Below are 17409 nucleotides of genomic sequence, written 5' to 3' on the forward strand. Positions count from 1 at the left end.
GCGCAGAAAAAAGAAAACCTCTTCATTAACATCAGTTTCCCAATCAACAGAAGAAAAAATCAAAACTAAGTCGTTTCATACAATTTTACATAACACATCAATAAAATTATTATCTGAATTATTTATATATTTTCTTAAAAGTAATTACCCTGTTAGGAAAGGCCTCGAATCACTTGGCAGGTTTACTGTTCCGATCAAAAATGTTTTTATTAAGAAATTGATCTTTTTATTTGTTCTTTGTGCCCGGCATTTTACCTTAAATTTGTGAGCATTCCTCCCTATAAAATTTGGATTTCCCGCCTCTTTCCTTAGTTCTGCCCAACATTCCACAAAGTCTGCTTACTTTTCTTATACTTTGTAAAGATTCCTAGCCCAGCGTTTTTAACATTTCAGTATCTCTCTCCATCCTCCTATGCTTCCCCAGCACATATCTGGCAGCCTTTATTTGTACCTTTTCCAGTTTTGTAGTAAGTCCTGCTTGGGGCGGGTCCCATAGAAGCGATGAGTAGTATTAAAATTAGTCTTACCAGGTTCTTATATGCTTTTTCGTTAGTTGCTCTAATGCCTTCTTTAAGATTTCTCATCACCCAATGCAGAGTTTTAAAAGCTTTCTTAATAATATACTACGTTCAACCCCCACCCTAAATCCTTGGTTAAATCGACCCCTAAGTATTTAGAGATATAACTTCTAGGAATAATTTTCCGAGAATTTGTAGTCCCTATCGGTTTCATTTACCTTGTTGCTAAAATTGATGGATTTGCATTTGCTAACATAAATATCCTTTCCATTGATTGTCACCCAATCCGCCATTTTATTAACGTCCCTTTGCAGTACTTTGCAGTACTTCTCATTCTCGACTTTCCTGTAGATAATGAAGTCGTTCGCAGAAAGTTTTATTGGAGATTTTTTTCCAGGAGATCATTTATGAAGATTAGAAACAAGAGCGGACCAAGTACGCTACCTTGTGGAACTCCCGATGTTACCCTCGATTTCATCATAAACTTCTCCTAATTTGACTCTTTATGTTCGACCTTTCATGAAATTTTTGACTCACGAGATTATTCTTCCATCTGTGCGTAGAAATATGTTAGAGTAATTTATCTGTTATAATAATAATGAGTTAGAATCTTAAATGTTGTTTTTAAAATACTGTATTTAACTAACGGTACTTAAAGTATTTTGACCCCCTTAAAAGTGAACTTAAAAGTGTAGTACTTGCATTCATTGACTCCTTCCGCCACTTTAAATGCCCTCATGTCGCCGAATTTGACCATCCAATTCCCCTTAACGCTCTCTTCTAGATCCACGTTCTACGAATCTTTGTCAATGAGTAAGCACATTTAATGAATAAGTAAGAATATTACTTCAAATATCTCAGTGTCTCTACTTTAAAGCACGTCAAATCATGGTTGTTCATTGCATTCATCATAAAAATAAATTTGAGAATCTATTCTCTCGTTTATTTTTATGATGAATGATTTATATATTAAAAATATGTACATATATATAAACTAAATATTCTGTTCTCTAACGAAAGTTTTTTTTTCAAGTTGTCCCTCCGATGAATCAATAAATTGTTCTATTTGAGAAATATTCAGGTGTATTTGGCATGGGCATAACGAAGTGTAACACAATTCTTGTATGCATTTTATCTTACTTAACAATTGCCATGCTCGATATTAAAAATTTTGGTGAATAACTATCGAAATCAGTTATGGCTTCCTGGAACTTGGCACACTTCTTTAACTGTTGGAAAATGAGTTAAGCCCATATTTTGTTGCGCCGGAATTACGCACGCGGCATACATGTCTACTCGTGAAAAATAATAACTTAAGGTATGAGTTTCAACCGATTAGCTCCTCGCAGTACTTTGATAACCTATTTTTTGGAAGGTTCGCAATTCTTTTGGGTAAATAACGAACGTCTATCTTAAGGTTTTAGTCTTATTGTAGAAATACGTAATCTATGAGGGAAGAAAAAACAGAGGAGCATTCAGTGTAGTTAAAAAAACATCACTTTGCGACTTTCTAATCAGGAAACACCCGTCAGTTTATTAATCAATAGCATCAAAGAATGATTGTGCAAACAATGAACAAAAAGCTATCACTAAGGCTTCGAACTGAAAATAACGGGGTAGAAATTCGAACCATCGAGTTAGAGATAGTGATGCGAGCTTTACGAGGTTCCTTTTGATTTACCTTGACCGCAACGGCATCGGCTGTTTCCATCTCTGGAAGTTTTTATTTCTTATCGATTGTGCGCGCAGGCTTCATGTAAGAAGGGAAGACTAGTAGACGTAGTTAATTTGGGAAGCAGCCGACAGCTAAGGTCATTTGTGCTATTAGGAATAGATGAGAAATTTTGAAGAGGTAAGATTTTCAGGAGAGAAAGAAGGGTGGAGAGAATGAGAGTGAGAGAAGAGAGTGATACGACGTCGGCATCTGCCTATCCTTAAAAAAAAGGCATCAAGGGGTCCAACGGTTTAGCGTTTCATCTGACTGACGTACTTCACTTGACTTTCCCTCTAATTAGAGATCGAGATACCACTAAAACATTCCACCACCAACTCCGGGATTCGAATCCAGGCCTTTTGATTTAGAAGTCAGTTCAATATTCTAAGACAAGGTGACCAGGCACCAATCCTCCTCTGCTGGTGTCTGCCGAGACAATTCCTTGATTCAACTCGTGTTTTTCACTAAGCAATGCGAGTTACTGTACGTTGGGAAACAATATACTTAGAGGTGCCAACAGGACTTTAATTAGTGAGAAAGCATGCATCTAACAATTGGCAGACAAAGGTGACCTCAGTTGAACCCAAGATGGAAATTTTTTATCACCTCCCACCGGCATGTTATCCACCGCAACCATGACTAATGTAGAAGTAGGATCTCGGAGAAATCACGACACTGATCATCACTTGCAATAGCAGTTGACTAAAATTTCTCGCACCAACCCTTGGAGACAAATGACGCAGGAGCTTCCTCGTCAAAGCTAACCTTCTAGCTTCCTGCGCCTTAGGTAATCGTGGTAAAATATTTTTGTACTTGCATAGGTGCATCCAAAAACTCATTATGCCTGTTAACCTGGATGAAGGAATTGGAAAACAACGTGTAACTTGTGTTTTATCGACATAAATAATATAAGGAATGTGAAATGTAGTGAGGATATCTTTGTCTATAGGTTTAATCAAGGTGCTTCATAGTAAAAAAGTATCGATTTGGTTAATAATAGGAATTGAGTTCACATATTAAGCCTTTATATGAATCATAACCCTTTAGGATGCTTGCGTATTTGAAATTGGAATAGACATTGAAAAGCAGAAAATAATACTGCTTTGTCTATGACTTTTAAGCCATACAATCAGAGAATAAGAACGGTTAGAGGGAGATGGTGATGAGGTGTGGAAACAAGAATTTAATAAACTAATCCTATCTTTTGCAGCAAAGTACGTGCACATTATTCTTAGAATTATTCGATGAAACCAGGATTATTGTGTAGTCAAAAGTAGCTCGAAACCAAAATTTGCACGATTGATAGACTTTGCAAATATTTTTTTCAATTCAAAATTTTTCAGGAAACCTTGATGTTTCTTTAGTATAAACGAATAGAGATCTGAATAAGGTATGAAACTTGGAATAATACGGTAGATAATCTATTTTGAAATTCAAGGTCTGTCCCAAAAGTAGTAATACTTATTTTTTCCCGGATAAGCGGACGGACCGACGGGCTGCGGTTTCTCTGCCTGGTTTCGAGGAAGGGTAGTCTCAGGAAAGTCTGGAAGCTGGTAGCAGTTGGTTCTCAGCCTTTGTAGGGTGCGGATAATTCGTTTGCGAAACCTCTATTGCGTGACATCGTTACGATCCGTCATGAACCGGTTATCGGAACAGCGCTACGCCATCAAATGTTGCGTGAAACTAGAAAAAGCCAGGAGAGAGACCCATGACAAGCTCAAGGTAACTATGGCGCTTACGCTGGGTAGATCGGGTGTTTTTGAGTGGCACAAGTTGTTTTGGGAGGGTAGAGAAGATGTTGAAGGCGCCGAACGTCCAGGACACCCTTCCACCTCAAAAAGTGACGGAAATCTTTCAAGAGTGAAGGTTTTGTTGAACAGGGAAAGCAGATTGTGCATGCATGGTTTCTGATTAACTAGTCTTCCTCAAAAGTAATGTGCTTCGCCTTACGAGTGAAAACATGGGCATGAGAAAGGTGTTAGCAAAGTTGGTGCCACGAGTTCTCTCTGAGTAACGGATAGAGTAACGGACCACTTGGCTCGGCACAATGAGCTGCAGGGTGGCTCAGGTAACCCTGCCTAAGCCACTCTGCAGCCCTGACGTTGTTCCACCAGATTTCTTCCTCTTCCACCGCCTCAAATCCGTGCTGAAATGACGTCACTACGGCTGGGTGAAAGCGTTACAATAGACTGTGCCGAGAGAGCTTAGGAGTATGACGGTCGCCGCCATCCAGAAGGCGTACGAGTCGTGAAAAACCCTCTGACCGCTACTTCGAAGACTTGACAACTGAATGTATCGATCTGGCAATAAATGTTTTTTAATCGACTCAGTCCCACTGCCTTTGGGACTAGTCATGTAAATAAAATAGTAATCAATTGAATCAGCATAAATTGGAGATCAAAGTGTGTCGATTGCGGGAGAAGAACCTGTTTATTACGTTATGTTTTTGGCAAGAAACCCTCTCCTTTTAGTTGAAAGTTGGAAGTACACCGTCCAATCTTACCTCGTTAGCAGAGAGGAAACGATTAGGAATCAAGAGACTACAAGAAGAATAACCTCCTTCCTTTCGCTCCTCAAGAAAACATAAAACGGAAGTCAGAACTCTGAACAGTCTCGTAATGGGAAGTGTTAACGGTTCGGCGCGTTATAAAAATGATACTACCATGGCCTGATCCGGTGAGTCCCCAGAAAGGGAGCAAATTGATGAAGTGAAGAGGGGTGTGAACTGGAGAGAGGAAGGTCTGACGTGATTGATTGATTAAAGATTCGATTGTCTTTATTAGAGATTGATTGTCTTAATTAAGGTGGGGCGAGAGTGGAGCCGTTAAGTGTACGCTTCCGCCCGAAGCCTTGTTAAGAGTGAAGAAGGGTGTTTGGGAGTGGGGAGACGGGGGAACATCTAGATGTGGGAGGGAGGGACGGTGAGGAGTGTCTCCCAAGGCTTCCCACGCCAGATAGTAAAACATTGAAGAATGGTTAGGATGTGAGATCAGGAAAAAGTACCATGCACCCCGGAAAAGTACCGATTAGAAAAGGAAAAAGTACCAATTTCATATAAAATTCAAGTACGAAGAATAAGTGCAAAGAGTAAATAATAATTCGTAAGTGCAAAGTAAAGGAGTTACCATTTAAGATGGTTTAATATGATTAATCACTTGGTAGGACTGGCTGGTCAAATATTTATTTTTAACTTTTACATTGCGGACGAAATTTTATAGCACAAAATTATTTTAGTTTGTTTATTCCTCGAACGGAATACATTTTTAAAAGCCATTTAAACTCGTACTTTGTGAGGTGTCCTAAAGATAATAGTGACCATTATATTGTTTTAACGATTTACAAAATACATAAATCAGGAATATCATTCTACTTTAAAGATTACAAAAGGGTTTTCTCTGGAATCCCGAAATATTCCATCTGCCTGGACGGCGATTTCGCTGGCGCTGTGGTAAGCATCTTTGGGTCCCAACTGAATTTCCCAAATTTCAAATAGGTTTATTTGTTTGACCATACATAAACTGAATATATTTGATCAAAAACAGGTCAGCGAAGTTCCAAACAAATCCCGCTTCAAGTTGGAGCCTCTTATGAATGGTTAGAAAGCGATGGAATGGAAGCAGACAGTGCTTGCGGTCGCATATTTACGTGTAAATTTTAAACGGATGTCTCACAGAGTATCTGATTGGCTGTAAGATTGATTTCAGAATGATTCAGTCCTGACATTCTTTCGAGGGAGTGGGTAAAACAGGAAAAAACCCACAGATTTGGTCGGTATATTCATATAGGATTCTGGTTTATCCAGGCGCGTTCCGATTGGCTGCTGCGTCAGCCGCGCCGTGATTGGTTGTTGGTTAAAGATTCTTATGGAAATTTCCTTTCCAAGCCAAAGAGAGTGAGTAGCCAATTTAGCGGGTTTATTCCGTGGTGTTTTAACAATTTCTACGGCTTCTCGTATCAACTTTGGGAATACCTATTTTCTTTGGCGTTGACCTTGGCTTCTTCAAAATTGATGGTGTGTTTACGAGAAGACCATTACTTAAACTATTGCGCATTTCGGACCAAAGGATACTAATTACAGTTCCAGCAGAATTGACGTACAGCTGCGAGGATCAACATTTGTCAAACCCAAACTCCTGGTGTCATGATTTAATCACCACAGTACAGACTTCGTAACATGATTTAAAGATATTTTTACAAGTTGTTAAGGGATTGAACAAAAAGGCGTAAAGATTTGCTCAGAGCTGTCTTGAAGGCGGTATTTGGGTAGCTTAAATTTTGATTTAATATAATAAATCTATTATATATCACTAGTAAGGCTTCCAAACAGACACAATTTATGCTATCTTTTTAATGCTGAAGTGGTAAATACAGGGTAAAAAGAAGTAGGGATATTTCAAAATTTTTCTCTTCAATTGCATTGTGTCACAAACCCCTATCATCTTGGTTAAAATACATATTGCATCGATATAACCATAATTGGATATGGATCGAATTTGCAATGATTTTTGTAGAGACTACGATATAATTTCCATTTCTATGAGATTTCAAAAGTTATTGCGAAAATTACCTCTTCACGAGAAAATGTATTAGCAAATTCAGGGACAATATGAATAGTATTTTTTATTAAAATTTTCAGCAACATTTATGCTCTATATTTGCGAATTTCTACCTTAAGAAGTATTTAAAGATGCTCTTTGTGTATCAATTCCTTCCAAAGCTTAGTTTTATGAAATTATCACCACATTAATGTTTTCCGCTTCCGAAAAAAGAAATGCACGCTTTCCTAACAGTGTGCGATTCCATTTCAAAGACCCGAAAGTGCCGTTTCTCGTAACTTGCCGTAAAACTTCGTGGTTTATGGAGATGTGTGTCACTCACCAAGAGGGTAAAACGAGCACAAACCCCCACCCACTGCATCCACCTATTTATATTTTGTCATGTAACATTTTTATAGGCCGTAGGAAGTTCCGTTCGCACTGCCGCATCCGAATCTACCTCTCGAGGACGAGAGTGCATTTAAACTTGGACAGGTCTCTTTCCACATTCAGGCTTGCGCGGAATTTTCACCTGCTCAGCCCCCTTCGCCACTCACCCCACATTTTCCGCCAAATTCCGTTTCCAACCTCCCCACATACTCCTGTTACCCTTTTTAACCTCGCTCACTTCCCCTCTCACTCACTCACGTGACAATACGTCTTCGACGCATGCCTCCCCCCGACACCCCACTCTCCCTCTCTCTTTCGCTACTCCCTTTCCCCCGTCGCGTCATCCCTCGAGGCCGTCCCCATACCTCTCTTCCTACCCTATATGCCACCCCACCGCACCCGCCTTACGCCTCCCCACTCCGCCGCCCCAACCTCCCATCAAGCCTCCCGTCTTTGTCCCGCCTGCTCACTCCTTCCTCTCCGCCTATTAATCTTCCCGCATCACTTTGGGCGCCTCGGACCCCCATCCCAGTCCCCCTACTCCCCCCTCGCACCCCGAATCCCTCCCTCTCTTCCATCTTCCCATCCCAAAAAACTCTCGCAACCCCTCCTCCGCTTCATCGCAACCCGTCCCGTACTCCCACCCCCCAAGTCGACCTCCTCTCTCTCTCTATCTCTTCCCCAGTCAGCCCCTTCCATCCATCCTGGCTGCGTGTTGTTGGCTCCACTCCTAAGCTACCTGTGGAGCGTACGTCGGTCGTGACTCCAATGAACGCCACTTCTCGACGGAGAATAAACGAGCGTCAAGCACGGAACGCAATGAAAAGATCACGTTCCTAATACCGCAAATGCTAAGGGAAAATGGTTTCTGTCTTTTTTTCTCCTTTCTCTCTCCACCCCCCCCTCTCCTCCCTATGTATATATCAAAGCTTGGTGTGGCGTGTGTATGTTTCTCGGCCGTGATCATTTTGGGCGAAAATGGGAAATTTATGCATGGGGAGGGGTTGTAGGCACGGACAGAAAGGTCGGATCGTGAACGGCGGAGGGGAGGGACCATTCGGTGCGCGAGTATGGTGTGCTGCTGTAGAGGGCGGGGTGAAAGAGAGGGAAAGAGAGATAAGGAAGCAATCGGGAGCTTTTTCCCTCGACGTTTGTAGAGTTGCGTGGTGCGAAAGAGGGGGGCGGAGCGGACACGAATGGGAGGACGGGTGCGGAGCGAGTGCCCGAATCCGACGGGCGATTCATTGCACTTTGGGAAATCTAACGCTTGCTTAAACGAGCGAGTTCGGGACCCTGGATGTTTCATGGGGAGCGGAAATTTCGGGTATTCCGGCAGGGTTTCCCCAATTATACAGTAAACATGCCACGGGTCGTTCGACTTTACTGACCAAAACCGGCTGCCCGGTGGATTGAATGGGTTTGTTTCGGCCCGTTTCTTGCTCCTGGGCCTGGGCTTGCGCTCTGAGTGACTAACATGCCGACGTGGGAGTCGGTTTTCTCTTGTTCCAATTGACAAACGCGCAGGGCGGTTCCTATTTGGACTTAGGTATAGAAATATTTCTTCCGCCGTGCAACCTTTTGTGCATTCAAACATTCTCCCTCATTCGATAAAGGGTGCTCGCTCCTGGAATGTTCACATTGCATAACTGATTTCTCAGTTGGGAGAAATTTTATATAATGGTTGTTTAAAATTACATATGGACTTATGTTGAATGTCAAAGTTGACCACACTCTTCTATTATTATGCCAAAAATTTTTAGTAGAATTATTATTATTATTACAGAAGAACTGGGAATTTTATCATGCTGCTTATGTAAAGTATAGTTTTATTGCTTTATGTATGAAAATTGAGATGATCATTATTTTCAAAACATTTATCAGATTCATGGAATATTTTGCTATTTGCATTCATAGATACATTCAAACTCGTTTGGTGTTTAATGGTATATGACGTGCTTGCAAGAGGTTCATGTGTTTGAATTCCATCGAAGGCAAGGATATTTCATGCATAAAATATATATTAACAATTTCGCAAAAGATTTCTCGTTCTCTGACGCAGTTTTCGGCTTCTACAAAGTGATTTTCAAGTTGCCCATACCTGGGACATGAGAGCCAATAGTACATGTATGTTGAGGGAGGACATATAGAGTCTGAGTCACTACGTGGTACGGAGGTAGTGGAATGGCAAGCATAACAGAGCCAATTCTGAAGGGAAAACATAGTCACGAAGAAGGTTATCGTTACTTCTACATCTCGAACTCTTCAAGTAAATCCAACTTTGCACCTTTCTTTTGCACTTGAGCACCTCTGAAATAAAGTCACCGGAATGATTTTCTCCTATGAAATGTTTTCAAAAGTTGGGTAGATAGTTCTTGTGCTCCAAGTCTCAGGAGTCGATAGATCGACAAGTTTAGCCCCATGTACGACCATGTCTTCGGAGGTTCCTTTGGAGATGTTACAACGTAGTCCTTACACATCATTCTGTTTGGAGGGATTAAAATTATCTTTTGAATTGAACAAATTAGCACGAGTGTGGGGATTTTGGAATTGCGGAATAATATCTTCGTTTTTCCTTCGGAAGAACTTTTCCGACCTTGTGTGATAAAGAGCCATCAAATTATATTTTACATCATTATTTGGGAGGGCTAATTAGGTTATCTGAGACCAAGGTGATAGTAAAATAATAGCTGAGCATTTTACTTTAAGGTTTAATATGGATTTCTTCCATATAGTTATCCTTATATCCGTGTAGTAAAGGAGATTTCGTTGCTACGCCTACCAAACTTGAGCATAGGATGCTTTTCGACCTTGGTCATTATAGCATTTTAAATACCCATTTTATTATATGTATTTGCCATCAAAGAAACATTTGATCAGAGACAACAATGTGATATTTAAAGGTTAAATACTATTCTGGTTTCCGTGATTCAAATGTGATTGATAGAGTTTGAGACATATTTAGTTAAATGTAATAGAGAAAAATGACTTCTAAAGCTCAACTTAAAACACATGAGCTTCAATTATGATAATATCAATCATTTTATAACCCCAAAAAATTTTCTACAATCTGGTACTATCTTAAAGTATAACAGGATTTGAAAGTGTTCAAGTATGGAATTAGCTGGAGCTATGTGCGCAATAAAAAAAGAGGATTTTTATAACTGCTGAAACTAGATAATTAACCTCCGGTAAATTAATGCTCTCAAGTTCCACTTCCGCTCATAGGAAAGCACATAGTTTTGATAATTTGGGAATTTTTGGAGGTCTTTAGGAAATAGATTAAAATTATTGCGTATATTTGAGCATTTTAGATTTTAGTAGAATTTTATGTAAGTTGTCAGATATAAATGGTTCTCAAAGAGAAGATTACATACAAACAGGAAAAGGCATGAGTAATCACAACTCTCTGAAGATGAAAAAGGCGTTTGTTACAGTGCCTACAGCATTTATCGCATAAAAAACATAACCATATGTTAAAGCGTGACTCGTTTCCGTCATCTAAATAGAGGAATTTATTTAATCTTAGGCAATAATCTCCTGACGAAGTAGTCTAAGACCGCGTACAAAAATGTGTTGCGTACAAAAATATTCGCGCAACAGGACCGTTGCATGTATAGTGGGAGATTAATCTCGGGCGCCACGCTACAACACTCTTTGCCTATGTGGAATATAATCTGATGAAATCAACTTTCAGCCATTTGTTACTCAGTCTCATAAACTTATTTCCAATCAATATAAATATTTTTTGGCCACAGATTCGTGGTTATAACAGATAAATCATTAATGTACCAGAGAAAGGAACCATAAAACTCTCTTATCAAAATCAGAATTCTGAAATTTATAGTAGCGCCACGTAATAATTTTTATTAGCGAAATATTTATTTCTAAAAGATTAATTCGGCTTCAGCCTTTTCCTTCTCTATAATTATAGATTTCCAACATTCTAAGTTGCCTATTATGAGCTACGGAAATGAATTATTTGAAGTTCCCTTTTGCATACGACTTTATATTTTGGAAATCATTCTTGTATATGAATATATTTTCATTATTTTGATGGTTTATTTTTTCACGAACTAAAAAAGCTTCTGAAGGGGCTCAATATTTATTTTATAATTAATTTTATAATATATCATAAGTATGTTGATCGATGGGTTTTAGGCATCAAATTTGTTTCTGTTACATTCATATTGAAAAGTATACCCACCCCACCCTTTTTCTAGTGAAGCATGCTTAGTTCAAAACTTTACCTGAAACTTTTATGTATCCAAAAAAATATCGTGGTTGATGCTTAATGAATGGAATAAAAGGTCATTTTGTTTTCTTTTGTCTTTATCTACTATTTACATGCAGATGTGTTTATCTTATGCATAGAGAATGAAAAGGGAACAAGGAATATTAATGTATACTTCATTCTAAATATTATATGCAAATTTACTTATACAGTTACTGTTATACAGAAATGAATAATTACTAAGGTGGAAGTTCATTTCAACAAAATTTTTTCTATTTCCCTTACAACAATGTATAAGTGTGAACACAGAACTTTTGCATTGCTTCCATTATAATTGATCGGAAATTAAACTGCATTGTACTTTTCGGGAAAACAATATTAATTTGCCTAGTATATTTCCTCATGCATTCATGTATGTATTATGTATGATGCATACATTGACAAAAAATATAGACTCCAATATTTCAACGGAATTAAACTTTTAATAGCTTTCAAATCTCCTTCTGGCCCATTCTATGGATTTTGTGAGCGTATGCATGTTTTTATTGGGCGAATTGTGGTTTTTAACGTGGTAAATCAGTTTTAAAATACTAGCTATTTGAGCCACAGGAAATTTAGCTTGATAACTCTTTTGACATTTTTCCGATATTTTTCGAAATTATCGACTTTCTGTTTAAGCATCAAAATTTACGACAACCTTAAACGAAAGAGGAAATATTTTGCAACAGATTCAACAGTTTGAAGAAGTAAATGAAAGACAAGTAAAAAAAGGTTTTGTCCCTGAAAGGTAAGTTGACAAATGATATGAGCACGGTGAACGAAGAAGACTGGAGTCTATAAATAGCAATGATAAGTGACCTTGGCATTGAAAAAATTGAGTTCAAACAAGGTATTCGGAGCAGTCAAAATAAACCAGTTTATTAGTATACCTCTCGGAGGTGACATCACTTCATATTTACGCCACATTCACAGAGGAAAAACCAGAGACAAAGAAGGAGGAATATCGTGAGGCTTTGAGTATAGCGCAATGCCAGTAAATATGAAAGAAACCGGGCTACAGAGATGTCAGGAGTAATCTAAACTTAGAGTCTGGTGTTACACTCTACCAAAACTAAAGCGCAAATAAGCTATTACCAACGATTAAACGATTATAATCAATTATTTGTCTTTGTTTGCAAGTAGACAAGAAATTATTTTCATGGCGTAATAAGGCCGAAATTTTGCAACCATCAACCTCACATGTACAGAACGTGATCTTATCTCTTCCAATACCTTCCATGTCGTGTATGTACATACTCCCTCCTACACACGATACCGTTAGCCTGCCGGGTATTATTTAGATGCAGATGATAGAAGAACGCAGTAATAGCCGCTCCTGCCTTTACCCCGTTTTCAGGAACGGATCGGTTATAATGGCGCAACGGAAATTTACCTACCTCTACGAATCTGTCTAATCTTCATTAGAATAACGCGAACTTCATTAAAGGGAAATCTTTCCAATTCCCTTCCTTAAAGTTTCTAAAAATATCGTTAAATTTTGGGTGGAAACACAATTAATCCTATGTGCGTTTTTGTGTATGATTTTGCGTTGTAAAATTTCTGTAGAATAATTAACGGAGTTCTTTTCGTGCTTTCCAGGTGATCTCATTTACTTCTGTGAGATAGAAACGGCACCCAAGCACAACGGGTGGGCTGCTGCACATTCTGCTTCCCAGAGACCATCCTGAAGTCAAGACTCCTCTTGCAGAACCTCGTAAATGATCCCTCACCCTGGTCGTTATCTTCCTGGACGCGGACGGACGAGACCACGAGGTCCACCCTCCAGTGTTAGTATCGTATCCCTCAACCAAGTCAACCGACTCCGCTCACCTCGACGGTCCAACGGCACAACGAGGCAGTGAGTCTGTAGAGGATTGGGTGAAACTCAAAAATCGTCCATGTCATTCAATTCTATGGGTGTGGGAGTAAAAAGTGCCCTCAACTTTATATTCCTCCCTGTGTGCCGGTGAAGATAAAGGATAAGAGACTTCTAGATCCTTTTCCCTGGCTCCTTGACTTGCTTCCGGTTCAGGAAGGGAAAAAAGCTGTTCTCCCAGCAGAGGAGAGGAGGCGGTCGCTTCACATTTTTCTCCCGTCGCCTCACGAATAGTTCTCACGACATTCCCTGATTGTCCCTGGCCGAGAGCAATTCGGTCGCCGAGGAGCAGGGCGTCGTAGGACGACGATATGATGGCTTCGTCTTCCGGCGCCAGGAATTGTTGCGCGGATGGGGATGGCTCCGTCGCCGGGGAGCGGGCGGGTGTAGGAGCGCCGTTGCGGCGGAGTCGAGCGTCGGCGTGGCGGAGGGGGCTGAGGTCGCTAGCGTCGGCAGCCGCGATCATCCTCTTCCTTCTAAACGGTAAGTGAGCCGCAATTCGAGACCATCCTCCGCTACCCCTCCCCTTACCCTTTTCCCCGCCGTATCTACCACTCAAATCTTTGCGGAATAACTCGCGGTGAGGCATCCTACTCTCCGAACCTGAGTGAACGGGAGAGATGCCATCTCGGTAATGGGAAGAAGGCATCCTTTCGAACTTATACCTGGCCGAAGTGCTTTTAGCCCGACATCGGCGGCGTAGCGTGGCTATTGAAGTGGTCATTTTTCTTCCCTGTAGTTATCCGTTACGTTGCGTGATATCATTTGAAAATTATGCTCGTAATGCATTTCCTGATTTAAAAATGTGCAGGTAATTTATTTTAGGTGGAATCAATCGTGAATGTGAATATTGGACCATTTCTGTAAAGTTGGACTAAATGGTGCCGATCGTAATTTTCGAACAAGTGATTTTCTCGATGCAGCTAAAAGTGTATCGAGAGAATGCAGTTTTTCCACCCACAATTTAAAATGTAATCAGAGCGTAAACCATGATTTCACTCCTATCCGACATATATATGATATTATATATTATAATTTATATTGTATTGCATATTTATAAATAGGGAACATAATGTTTATTATAATTCACTTAAAGGTTGGCTGATTGGTTTTATCGAAATCAGATCAAATATAGCGATATAAATGATACCAATTTTTAATTTCACCATCATAAATATGTTATTAAGTATCTTTTAGAATGAAAAGAAGAGTGGTATCTGAAATTTTAGAGAATAATACAAAAAATAAGTTATTTAATAAACTGAAATTTATATGAAGTACATGCAGACACCTTAGAAATTTACTGAGTATAAATTGGGTAATCAAAGTTAGTCCCTTAAGATTCTAACTTGGACAGGGCACTTTGCTCAGTTTATGCCACCTGCACGTATGGCATCGCTCTATAATAGTGCAGATTTGCTCGGGAGAGTGAAGAAGAGGTATCCAATTTTATTTTATAACCCTTTTATATTACCCAGTGATCATTGGATTATCTAACTAAAACGATTGCGTACCCTAAAATGTACTCTCTATTTGAAGGAAACTGTGGAATAGAATCGCGGTCGGCATGAAGGTAGCCTGCAAGCGCATTTGGACTCACTGAATTAGTTAAATTTCCGTTCAAGGAATGAGTGAGGTTATTTTTTTTAAATCTATTCTCTCTCATGCGTTTAACCGTGAATTTTATCTATTTTTCGAGCATAAAATTGTGAAAAGGTATCCGTTTTATGCATCTTTTATATTTTAGATTGTTTTTATAAAAGGGATAATTTGCATTAAATTTATCGGAGTCTCCAAGTCAAAAAAAAAAACGGTGGGAAGATTTTTGTTCACTTCCATTAACTAATAGGAAATAGAATATACATCTTGAGTGTTCCTAGTTATAAAATTAAATTAATCAAATCTCCAGAAGCTACTGATTATTCCGATGGCATGAATATGTAAACATTGTAAAATATTTATATTCATTAAGTAATACGTAGTTATTGATGAATAAAATATGCTGTCTAATTGATTTGTTCTCACTATAGATTCATTTAATCATATCTGGTGTTAAAATATTTTGCGAACACTTAGAGTTTTCGATTCCACAATATTTATTATAAAGATACCCAATATATTCTAGCACTAATAAGGAAACTTAAAGAAAAACTATGGACGTAGGACAATAAATTATAACAGAAATAATTATTAATAATCCTTAAATTGACTTATGTAGGGGCTCTATAAGAAACGGAGTTATACCGTCTGATTGAGTTTCTATACTCAGAGTTAAACGCTTTAAATGAATATTGAAGAGGAAATCTTTCAGAGGGCAAGAACAAAAGTTGGGACAAGGAGGTTGGAGGCGGAAATCGATATTTCTTTATTTCAAATTCGCTGAGGAAATCGGCAGCCCTCTGCGATTTACTCCTGAAAGGATTTTATCCTCGCTAATAGCACCCGTCTGAGGTCCGTGCCAAAAACTATTCGTTCAATTTAAGGACCCAACTCTCAAGGAAAGGGAATTCGTTCACACTGGGCTTTAATGAAAGATACATTTTCCTTAAAAAGTGTTCGGTTGGTTTAACGAAATAAAAAGTATTATTATTGGCTAGTGAGGTGAGTTTTGAACCCAATTCTACTGCAATTTTATTGAATTCAGTTAGGTAATATTTTCAATTTTGCACAAGTGTCACTACAAGTGAATGCTTTTTAATCTTATAGAACTACATATTCATTTAAAACATAATTCACACCACCAAAAAATTGAAAGGTCTCAACTATTGTCCAGGTTGGAAAGCTAACATATGCATAGGATCATTTTGAACGTGACTTGTTTAGGAAGGTTTAGGGCTCAAAGCCTTCCACCTGGTTTACTCTGATAATATTTAGATAGTATATAGAGTAGAAGTGATTCGTTTTGTTGATGTGTTTATTATTGCTTTTACCCTACCGATTCTATTCTTCGGAATCATGCGAGGTTATTAAAAATATATGTCATTAACGTTTCATTACTTGAAGCTGTTGATAGCATGGAACCGAGTCTGTTTAACATTTGAAGAACGTTCTTCCATGACATCTTCCTGAGTTGTTCATTCATATATACTTGTATACAGGGTACGGAATTAAAACTTCCTTTTTTATTAAGCAAAACCCTTTTAAAAAAGGAAGTTAGGGTTGCCGCACCTCGTATCTATGGTTGAAACACGGAAGTTTTTACGCGTTTTTTCAATATCCTAAAGTACTCAGTTCCTATTAACGTGGAAACACTTTAAATTATTATTAGTAGTCTATCAGGTTTAAATAGGTTTTCATTGAACCTTTTTTTTTAAATATGTAGTTATACCCTTGCTAACATGACACCCAGTATCCTTAAATCCAACAGCATATTGCAATAACTCGTTCTCTAGTCCTGCGTTTATCGAAAAATATATAACAAATGTATTTAATACTTTGAAATTTTTTTATGAAATGAATGTCATCACTTATTAATTGTCAATAAATATGTGAGCTGGATCAACAAGGTTACATTCTCTCTTGCAAGTCTGTGTAAAGTTTCGTTGGTAAATATCTTAGAGTTAAATAGTATGAAAACTACATTCATATACTGAGCCATAAATTAACTTCATTCAACCGAAAAGATTACTATTTTGATATGACGATCTAATCGGTACAATTTCATGGAGTTATTAGGGATCCGTGGCAGAATTATCTACTGGAGAAAAAAACTAGCCACCGTGAAAGCGTTTCAAGAGTTGACGTGCGTGGAAAAAAGGAGATTAATGGAGAATGAGTATTTTTTATGGGAGAAGGAAACAAAGTGATTTGTAAGGATTGGTGCGACAGTGGCCCATGCCTGACTCGCCGGGCATTTTGCTTTCTGTATGAAAGTGCTAATATCTGAGTGACGGCTCTCTCTCTCCACAGTAGCGGGATCGGCTGAGGGCAACGCCAAGCGGTAAATTCGGCTAGCGGTCGCTTTAATTGAAACGGGCCTGATCCTTCCGTGGGAAGATGGGACTGTGCAAACACGTTTATCTTTTATTAAACGTTTTAAAATTGTTTTATCACTCAGTGTCGGTTGAATGACTTTCATGGAAAAGTGTTTCTCATTTTAAACATTC

The 17409-nt window shown here is 38.7% G+C and overlaps 1 protein-coding gene across 2 annotated transcripts in view; it reads left to right on the top strand.

Moving 5' to 3' along the window:
- The window catches only part of LOC139690214 (uncharacterized), a 585696-nt gene that overhangs the window by 19843 nt on the left and 548444 nt on the right, over positions 1–17409 (top strand). For both annotated transcript variants that reach the window (XM_071587514.1, XM_071587513.1), the window contains exon 2: positions 13027–13786. In XM_071587514.1, coding sequence (XP_071443615.1) covers positions 13615–13786 — 172 coding nt within the window. In that variant the 5' untranslated portion in view covers positions 13027–13614. The remainder of the gene's footprint in view (positions 1–13026; positions 13787–17409) is intronic.

Source organism: Hetaerina americana, unplaced genomic scaffold (genome assembly GCF_022747635.1).
Source record: "Hetaerina americana unplaced genomic scaffold, ioHetAmer1.1.p SCAF_3, whole genome shotgun sequence".
NCBI classification, from domain to species: Eukaryota; Metazoa; Arthropoda; class Insecta; order Odonata; family Calopterygidae; genus Hetaerina; species Hetaerina americana.